The sequence below is a fragment of the Notolabrus celidotus genome, chromosome 23, assembly GCF_009762535.1.
Source record: "Notolabrus celidotus isolate fNotCel1 chromosome 23, fNotCel1.pri, whole genome shotgun sequence".
Lineage (NCBI taxonomy): Eukaryota > Metazoa > Chordata > Actinopteri > Labriformes > Labridae > Notolabrus > Notolabrus celidotus.
This window is the reverse complement of record NC_048294.1, coordinates 5,718,283-5,729,176: the sequence shown is the minus strand read 5'-3', so window position 1 is coordinate 5,729,176 and position 10,894 is coordinate 5,718,283. Positions and strand designations below refer to the sequence as shown.

General features: G+C 38.9%; 1 protein-coding gene across 1 annotated transcript; it reads right to left on the bottom strand.

Annotated features, from left to right (window-relative positions):
• Positions 1-596: 596 nt before the first annotated feature.
• Positions 597-9,716, bottom strand: si:dkeyp-74b6.2 (cerebellin-1). Its single transcript, XM_034676851.1, has 4 exons — positions 9,604-9,716; positions 4,681-5,390; positions 3,326-3,445; positions 597-1,159 (listed from the first exon to the last, which is right to left on the bottom strand). Exons 2-4 carry the CDS (start codon positions 5,002-5,004, stop codon positions 962-964), a joined length of 642 nt encoding a protein of 213 aa, XP_034532742.1. The 5' UTR covers positions 5,005-5,390; positions 9,604-9,716; the 3' UTR covers positions 597-961.
• Between the last annotated feature and the right edge of the window lie 1,178 nt (positions 9,717-10,894).

Sequence of the window (10,894 nt, the reverse complement as noted above, 5' to 3'; positions counted from 1 at the left end):
CGCCCCATCACTTACTTTAACTCTCCCTGTCCTATTAAAGTTACTAACCATAGACCTTTCTGGTGTCCCTGAGCTCCCTTGTCTCGTAGGTTCCTCTGGATCTCTGCTGCTGTGGATGTGCCAGACTCCAGCTTCTACAACTACTACTACAACTACTATTCGTATCATCACTATCATCGCTCTCTCTCTCGTTCTCCTTTATCCTTCTTTCCAACCCCAACACGGTCTCAGCAGATGTATGTCTAACATGAGTCTGGTCCTGCTGGAGGTTTCTGCCTGTTAAAGGAAGTTTGTCCTTGCCACTGTAACTTGCTAAATGCTGCAAAGTGCTCTGCTCATGGTGGATTAAGATGAGATCAGACTGAGTCCTGTCTGTAAGAGGGGACTGGATCTTATCCGGTCTAGATGTTGGGTCTTTGTTAATAATAGAACATAGAGTGGTGTAGACCTGCTCTGTTTGTAAAAGCATCTTGAGATAATGATTTTTGTGATTTGGCGCTTTATAAATTAGATAGATAGATAGATAGATAGATAGATAGATAGATAGATAGATAGATAGATAGATAGATAGATAGATAGATAAAAAGGCAGAAATTAGATACCAGGATTTTCTTTATTGACTCACTCAAAGACTTGTTTCTCTGTATGTCGTGCATTTATGGAAAGTCACAATCTCTGACAATTTGAAACCTGGTGTTAGCAAGCATATACGACACATTACAGTAGTTGGACAACACACAACCAAAAATAGAAGGATGGAAATGTAAAATACATTCATGGTTAATTTGATACATATCAATGCATCAAACCAGTTTGCTGTCATATCCAACCTCAGTACGGATTTCAACTTTTACCCACTATAATCTCTGTGAAATTAAACAATTTTATTGATACCCTGTCGCCTGTTCTTCCCCCCTTTCACAACAATGAGAGCTTGTTCTCCATCCCACCTTCACCAAACCTACAAGGGGAACACCAGAAACCCAGAGAAGGTTGAAAACTTCCACCCTCCCATCAGGTTGCCCCTCTCCAGTTTGAGGTAAGCCTTGTCCCCTCTCTCCATTATCACCAGTCCAGCGTTGGTAGCAGCTTCCCGGGTCACATCCTGATCACCTGCGAAGGCTGAGATCACCGGCCAGCCATTGAGAACCAAACTCACCTGCAAGGATGGGTGAGGAGAGGGAGGGAGGTAGAGTGAAAACAAGGTGCAGGTTGGTTATGTAAAATCCAAACACCATTATGTTTAATTTGGCAATTAAGTATGATTCACTTTGGTCACGTTGTGTCACTGATTCATGATGTGTTTGGCGTTTGGCTGGAGGATTATTTAGAGTTGAGAGACTTGAGTAGACACAGTAAAAACTTTTTAGCTACCTCAATAATCAGTAGCAATGACTGTAAGCTTAGAAGTATGACCAGTGTTGGACAGTAACAGAGTAAATTTACTTGAGTAAAGTACTTCAGTACAATTTTTGAGTATCTGTACTTTACTCAAGTATTATTTTTGGAAGATACTTATTACTTTTACTCCACTATATTCAGAAGACAATTATTGTACTTTTGCTTTGAAGTCAGCTCATGAATGTCCTCCTTTCTGAAATCTGATCCCTAAGACAGTAAACTATGTTTGTGTAGTTCTGTTTGTCTCAGTGGTTTAGTCGTACCTGTATATCATGCGTCTCCACGGTTGAACTTGGAGCAAACACAGAGCGAATTTCACTCAGATCAGGCAGTTCATTAAGAGGTGGTAATGATAGCTATAACTCTCCACCTGAGCACCCCTGGTCATATCTTCAGCCCGTGTGTGAGGTTCTTGAAATGAAGAATGATACGGAGGCCTATCACTTGTAATGTTCTCCCTGTCTCCCACTCTGCCCAAACATACAAACATTCACTGTCCAACCTGAGAAAGCTTGTTGAGCTATGTAACGTTTGTTTCATTCCAGATGAACATTTCAAACTAAGTTGTTGGAGTAACTTAGATTCTGTTTTTATTCCATGGTATAGTTTTAAGAGATAACAAGTAATGGTTTCAAGATAAACATAATGTAACTGAATGTACTTCTATGTATTCTTGACTGCACTCATGCCTTTAAGATTTTTTAAAGAAGTACTTTGAATACTTAAGTATTTTTAAAAGCAAGTACTACAGGACTTTAACTCAAGTAATAATCTGACAGAGCAACTTTCACTTGTATTGGAGTAATATTTGACCTGGAGTATCTACACTTTAACTCAAGTAATGAAGCCGTGCACTTTGTCTACCACTGAGTGTGACTATAATTAAAGGGTTAGTCACACGCAGCTCAGACATGATAATGACTAAGCAACGTTTGTTTGGTTGGAAAAACACTGCAGCTAGGTTCGAACATGCATAAATAATGAGCATCTTTCTTTGAACTTTGTAACACATTTGTAGTTTGGTTAAGTTTAGTTTTGGTTTAGGCACTGAGGTTACTTGGTTAGATTTAGGTTTAGTCACACACCAGAACCCAATACAGTACTACTACATGAATACTGTGTCATATTTACACCAGATGGGCCTTTTAGCAAGCTGTAGTTAAACACACTGAAGGTAAACACACAGCTTTATTTTCCTCAAGATGCTTTCATGCTTATATATATATAGTCAGCTAATTTTAGCAAAAGACTGGAGACAGAAACATCTACCTTGGATTTGTTAAAAAAGTAAAAATAAAAATAGCAGCTCTTAAAGGTAGGAATGGGGTAAAAAACAATTCTCATCAGTACTCATCAGTAATTGAAGTAATTTGAGATTATGGCCAAATCTCTGTGTTTTCCAATGCTTTTGTATCAAGCAATGTTATTATTCCCCTCGTTCCCATTATCACGGACCAATCAGAGCTACTCTCTGACCCTCTGTCCTGATTGGTCGAGTGGTGGACCCCACTAGGTTGTCCTGATTGGCTGGGAAGCCGGCACTACTTCCTCATAGAACAAGCACGAGAAGTAGGGGAAATCTGGTGGGGTGAGGTAGTGTTGACATTCAAAGTCTCTCTCCAAACAGCAGCTTTAAGAGCTCTTAATCACAACCTCTATCTAACTTCATCAAGTCTGTATTTCAAAATAAAGCACTGTTTTAATGAAATTCAAGTATATTCTTAAAGCCTCTTAAAGCCCAGCTGTTTGCTTGAAAAATGTTTAAAAAAAAGTCAGATATTTTTACATATTAAAAAGCACTAGAAGGACTGATAGGTGAATTCTGGACTGCTATCCTACCCAGCCAAAAAGTCCTTTGCTGGATTTGGTTCAGATTGAGTATTTCCCAAAATGTTAAACAGCTCTCTCAAACTGTTGCTCTTACTTGTATCGTCTGCCGGTTGTACACTTTGACAACATGAAAGCTGAAACTGTAGACTCCTTTTCTGGGGGCCACGAAGATACTCCTTGCAGGATCAAAGTGGCTGCCAACGTTTACTAGGATCTGGAAAGAAAAAGAGATGACAAGGGAGAAAAAATCATACAACCAGATCTTGAGCCTTTCTACTGTTGGAGCCTGAAGTTTGTGGATCTTTTACTTAAGTCTTTTATTTTGGAATACAATGTAAGCCTGCTTTTTAACATTATGTTGTATTGTTTTGCATCCAAACAGGAGAGCAAAGGCAGAACATTTAAAGAGTTAATTTGCAAAAACAGATAACTCCTTTTTTATACATTTTCAAGAAACCTATTTCTTTTAATAATAATAATAATAGTAATATACATTTTTAATAAAGTTAAATTTTTTAAGATACCTCTAATTAGTAATGTATTTTTTACTTTGTCAAAGCCACCCATCTTCAGTGGATTGATAATACCTAAAGCTAGCAATAGAACAAATTTTTTCTTGAAACATTTTGAATTTTTTAAAAACAATTAAAAAAAATTTATTATGATGGAGGAAAGCAAATACAAGACACAAATCAGCCAAATTATTATTTGTCATGTCAAAATTATTAGTTTTTTAATATATTTGTTTTATTTTTGTAAAGAGTCTTTAAAAGCGCCTTTTATAAATAAAATGTATTATTATTATTATTATTATTATTATTATTATTATTATTATTATTATTATTATTATTATTATTATACCAGAAACCCTTCATGGCTTTCAGCCACAGCTCCAAGACATTTAATCCACAACCATCCCCTATAATTATTGTTATTGTGTTTCACTGTCAGGCTCAAGCTTAATCCCATTTGACGAAGTGTCACGTGGAGCCCTGCCTTTGAAACCTAAGCTTTAACTATGTTTAATTACTCACAAGACGGAAATGACTCAGACCATGTTTGGTTTTTGCCTGCAGCCATTAAGTAGCCTGCGTTTTGTTAGTGTAGCACGTACAACGCATACATGACTAATGGGAAATTCCAACCAGAATGTTAAATTGAGATTACTTCATTTGAGTGAGGGTGGCCAAAGGAAGTATTTTTCCATATGTTACAATATCCGCTGCTTATAATGAACACTACTCAATAACTATTGGATGGACTGCCTTGAAAATTGGTGCATCTATTCATGCTTTTACTGGGATGGATTTGTATAGCATTGAGATCATCCAACTTCTCCCTAGCGCCACCATCAGGCCTGTATTTTCATATTTTTCCACTACCAGCAAAACTTACAACACAAAGGACAAACAGGGGTATTATTGCTTATTAAATGGAACTGAGACCGACCTGGTCGAAGTAGATGGTCATGGTGCGGTTGCTCATCTCCGACGGCTCATGGTTGGTGTTACGGATAGCTGAAAACGCCACCCTCCCGGTTCCGGACCTCACCGACATCCCCAGAGCGTTACCCGATGGCTCAGCTGAGGGGGTGGAGTCGCAGACCACCAGACACTTCCCCTCCAGCACAATTGGCTCTGTATCATTCTGGCAACTGACTTGCGAGGGGTCCCAAAGGACCAGAAGCAGCAGTCCAATGGAAAAAACTGATCGGGGTGCTAGGCAGGGCAAACAGGGAAGAGATGTACAGGGCATAGCTCCAAACCAGGACATTTTGTAAGTGTTTCCGGCTTGTTGATGGTTGTACTTCCAGTGCAGTGACAGCACAACTCCTTACAGAGAATTTGCCAAATCTAGAGTACACCTCACTTCAGCAACAGGATCATAATTTCACTCCTCATCAAAGGATTTCTTGTTTATCTTGGAACATTTAATGATTCACGAAACCGGCAAACAAAGAATACTTCCAGCTCAGAGTGGAGTCTTTCCGGAGAGGATAGTTAGTTGACACCAATATGGCAGCTTCCAGTAACTGCAGACAGGAAGTCCTTATTTAGACGGTAAAGACTGGAGTTATAGATCACGAGACAGAAGCAATCTGCCAGCTGAGCGCAGGAACACAAACCAAAACTGGTTCAGGGGGAGTCAAGGCTTTGGGCCTGTTTAAAGCAGGGGAACACAAAACAGAAATTTGTGTAAGACTTAAATGTTTTCCATTTTTGACAGACAATAACACAAAGATTCACAGTTTGACAGATTTCTATTGTGGTGCAATATTTCAGAGAGATGTAGAGGAAGGATTTGCAATAAAAGCTATTTAGTAAAATCAAAGAAAATTGTCTAACTGAGATAAAAGAATATGATTGTGTTTATTTTCACAGTAAATATGCAATCACTACTATCCTCACTGTACAGTATATTCTGCATTGATGACCAACAAAAGTACCTTTTTAATTGCCTTTACTTTCTTAAAAATGTGATTAAAATAGAAAAAAAACTATAAAACATACACAACCCAGCAACAAATGCTTTACTGTAACAAAATATAAACTGTGTATTTTAATATTAGAACGAAATCAGGGTTTAATGGAAACTGGTGTAACCTGTATTTCATTAGAGGGGTTAAATGTTACCTAGTTTTAAAGTATGGCTGTAAAATTATTAACTGTTTAATCATTATTAGTTGTATGATTGTCTAGTTCACTCACAATTAATTGCAAATTAAACACATATTTTTTGAATTGACCTAAATGTACCTTAAAGGGCTATTTTTCAATTTTTTAATACTTTTATCAACATGACAGTAGACAAATATGCATGCTTCGTGCAAATGTATGTCTATTATTACATCAACAATACAATACAATGCCAAATACTGTCCATTATAACCCAAAAGGTACTGCAAACTACAGCCTGACATCCAACAACAGATGGGCATTCTGATCTAAATGTAACATTACTTAGTTAAACTCAAAGACTGTAGTACCTAACTTCCCATTTGTAAAGATGAACTGTTTATTTAAGCAGCTCAACACGAACAATTGGACCTCATGCATCACATCTACAGACACATTGTACAACAAGTACAGTTAAGTTTTCCATCACTCAAACATCACTCCCATCCTTTGTACTTAAAGCAAATAATCTCACACAATGTAAGTTTCTAAATAAAGACCATGTCGGATAGATTGTAATGGAGACGCATGGAGGACTTTGGGGAGGAGGAAAGGGTTGTCTGCATCGGCGTAAAATTAACACCCGCCAAGCGCCAATGGCGGGTGAAAAATTAGTTTGGCGTGTAAAACAAAAACACACACCCGCCAGTGGCCGAGGGATGTTGTATTGCATGTGAGGTTTTGTTTTCATACTTTCGCCCATTTCTGCCGACTGTCAGGCTATTTTGACCCTCGCAGCGCCCTGTACTTGTGTTGTGATTTGGTACGTTGGGAATTGCATGACGTCAGCTGCTGGAGTTTTATTCATTCCCTTTAATTTTTATTTAATTTAACCTTTATTTAACCAGATGAGACCCATTGAGATCAGGACCTCATTTACAAGGGCGACCTGGTCAAGAGGTCAGCAGCACATGTCAAAATCAAGGGAGAAGTTCCCTCCCCTGGTGGTGAAGCTTTCAGCAGTGGGTCTGCCCCCTGGTGGCTGGCTGCAGTATAGGTAAAAAAATCTGTCTCCCCCATTCATTTGAATGGGGGAGCAGTCAAACTTTAAAAAATAAATACAAGTTGTACAAATGTTTCTCACATCCGTATGCTGTGGTGATATGTAGTTAGTATTTGACTGTTTTGTGTCCAAGGCCTCTTTTTCCTGAAAAGTTTTTTTTCGTTAGTTATTAGAGTTTAAAAAACGGGGTTTTCTTCCTGTTTCCTTTGATTCACAGCCGCCGTAGAGGGAAACTTCAAAGGACACACAGCGTCTTGTGACGCTACGCTGTAGGGCGGAGCTTATTACAGTGGCTTCACAGGCTCTGGCTGCACAATGGCGGCGCCCAGGAGCGGGATTTTTTGGCTTCAGAACCATACGACGGGAAGAGGCGGAGCAACGCTGTCCATTTTATTTACAGTCTATGGTCAAAATATATAGCACAACTCAACAGCATGGAGCATATGTACAGGCAGTATGTTGAAGCAGTCAATAATTTAAAAGCTTATTTGCAAATAAAGTGCAATTTGTGATTACAAAACAGCATTTAAAAACACAGGCACTGTTCTGGGGTCTGTCTTTCATTTAAGATGGACCCAAAAGTTTACCTGGAACCCCTCATCCAGGTCTACTGCCCTACTCACCCGCTACGCTCAGCCTCTGAAAAGCGCTTCCAGCACACAAGGCCTCAAAATCAAAATCACTAGCTGGACTCTTCTCTTCTGTTGCCCCTAAATGGTGGAATGAATTGGCCAACTCCATTCGATCTGCAGAGTCCCTCTCTACTTTCAAAAGACAGCTAAAGACCCAGCTCTTTAGGAAGCACTATGCACTTAGCTAGACTGTTCTCCACTGTTGTCCCCAGTGGCAGATCATGTCTTCCAGCTACAGTTGACTCACACTGTCCTGCTCTACTCTGGGAATCTGTGTTCAGGTCTGGAGTGACCCAGCACTTGGTACTTTGGTCATTATTGTGGTGATGTTAATTGTTGATGATGATAATGGAAGGTCTTAAATGGTTTGGTTGCTTCATTGTAGTGAAAAAAAAAAAATCCTTACTTAATTTTGTACATTGCCTTTACACTGCTTGGCAGTACCTGCACCCAAATTGACTTGAAGCACCTTGTTACTCTTACTGATCTTGTTTCCTCTTGTCTAGATCTTTGCTTGTGTTGTTCTTGTTCTTGTATGTACATCGCTTTGGATAAAAGCGTCTGCTAAATGACATTGTAACATTGTAACATTGTAACAAAGGTGTCCAGTGAGATAAGATCTGACAGATTCAAGTCCTTCTGGAGTTTATTCCAAGCAGTAGGAGCAGCAAAACTGAACGCTGTCTTAGCGAACTCTGTCCGAACACGGGGAACACACATTTGTAAAGTGTCGCAGGAGCGCAAGGCATAGTGGCTTTTAGACCTTTGTAGATACACACACAAGTACATTGGGACCAAGCCAAGAAGGGATTTATAAATCAGACGTAGCCAATGTGTATGCCTGCGTACACTCAGGGATGGCCAGTCAGCTTTGACATAAAGTTCACAGTGATGGGTGAAGCATGGCAGGAAGGGCGTTTGGAGGAGGATGTGGCGACACATTCCTGGCGTGAAGCCACCACGAACAAAAAGGATTAAACAAAAAGGATTAAACAAAAAGGCCGGAGACGATCAAGAAGAGGAACTGACAGCCAAACGGAGTAATGTCACGTTTCATGACGTTTCAAAGAAAACTAGACAATTGACAATGCTGGCCAACCCAGTCGTTTTTTATTTGGCTGGTAATTTTTGGAGGTCACTAGCCAATGGCGGAGGAGGTAAAAAGTTAATTTTACGCCCATCTTGACGTACTCCGGTGGTAATTAAATCCACATCAACAGTAAATGAAATAACTTTGGTGTTATCAAGAGAATCATCTATCTTTATCCATTTCTGCTTAAGAAGGTTAGTTTTCTGTTTGCCATCCATAACATCACAACTGATTTCAGGTAGTATTCAGACCCCTCAATGTATGTTTAACCTGGGGCGGAGTGCCACTTCATATTCAATTATAAGACTGACAGGTGCACAAAAGCAAGTTTCACTCGAGGTCCAATAAAAAGAAGAACCCTGTATCTCCAGTTTGATGGGTCTGGTTTGTATTCACTGTCTGGAACGTGATTGGAGTCTGACAGGGTGGTTGTTGTTGTTGTAAGCTGGTATGCTGATTCATAGTTTGTCATTTAGTTAATGTATAATTATTCCATGGAGCAGTTTTGATGCTAAATACACACTTTTGCAAACAATATTCACAGATGTAAAAAAAAATGCATTTTATTTACAGGCCCCAACAAGCCCTGAAATTTAAAAATTACAAGCCTGATATTTTCATTTTGAAGAGCAATTTAGAAGTTTGGCATTTGGCATTACTCCAAATCTGTTTTCCTTTCTCGACTGTTTTTTGCTTCCTGTTCTTTTTTTCTTTTTTTTAAACTTAGTTTTTCTTTTGCTTTAAAGATTCATTTACACATCTTTACTGTATCTGTTGCTATATGGTTTCATAGAATATAATATAACAATAAACACAACACAACAGACATACATTTAAATGAATGAGTTAATCAAGAAGAATAAATAATACATAGAGAGAGAGAGATAATAGAAAAAGGAAGGAAGAGAAAAATATGAATAAAAAGAAGTGAATAAATAAAAGGAACTATAAAGAGAACTTTACTTCACCAACAAAATCAAGGCAGGGCTCCACCTTCCAGCAAACCTCTGCAGTCTCACAGAGTATGTTATCTTTTCCATCAGATGTATTTCAGAAACTTTATCAATCCATAAACTGAGTGAAGGTGGGCTCAGGTTTTAACCCCTTAACGATGATACATTTGACTGCTGATGTCAAGAGTATTTGTAGTAGGTATTTTCTGCCTCTTCCTCCAATTCCCTGCGGTGTTACACCTTGTAATGCAACCCTCGGATCCTTCGGGAAATCTTCTTCGAACACTTCTTTAAGCTTCCTGAAAACGACATCCCAATTTTTTTGTATTATGGGGCAAGACCAGAATATGTGTGTGTGGTTCCCCAATTTCTCCAGCACTGATTTGAGGGAGATGGGCTCATCTTGGCAACTATTTCTGGTGTCCTAAAGAATCTTGTTATAATCGTCCACTTAAATTCCCTCCACCCATTTGAGTTGGTGACTAGATGTGCCTCTGAGCATATATCCTCCCATAAGTCCTGTGAAATATCAATACTCATCTTGGTTTCCCACCTCTCCCTTATATGTGATGTATTATTGAGATTCATGTCTAGGACTAATTGGTAAAAATGACATATTACTTTTCTGTCCCTGTTTCCTAATAGCAGAATTATGACGAATGTTTCCATCATGGATGGCTTCATAAGTCTCTCCCATTCTGTATGTTAAGTTAAAAAGTTCCCCAGCTGTAAATATCTAGAAAAAGGCTGTGTTTGGAAGAATGAATTCCTCTCTCAATTGTTTGAATGACTTAAGGCTGCCATCTTTATGGAGTTGGTATAGATTAGTGAGTCCATATTCTGACCTTCTTCTAAAACCTGTATCTATATGGGAGGGTACAAAATCCCTTATGTATCCAGTATCTGTTAGTGCTGATATTGCTTTGGGTAATCCAAGCACTCTAAAATGACAAAACACCAAAAATAATTGGTCCTACATTTTAAACTTTTTGTGCACAAACCTATATTAAGAGCAATACAAAGATGGCCCAAATGTTTTCCCTCCAAAAACCAAGGGTTGGCCGCTTTGACAAAGGGACAAGGAGGACAGCAAAATGACAAATTCAAAGAGTGTGATGAGGGAGGAAATGGCTGGGAATACTAAAAAAAAGGGAAAATGATTATCTGGCAGGAGAAAATAAGTAAGAGAAAAATTGATGAGGTAATGCTTTTGGCCAGGAAGAGTCCCATATGAGTAATGCCAGCTGGACTCAGAAGGGGGAGGGGGCAGTAGACTATCACAATCCCTCCATGGAGAGGCCATCTGTGGG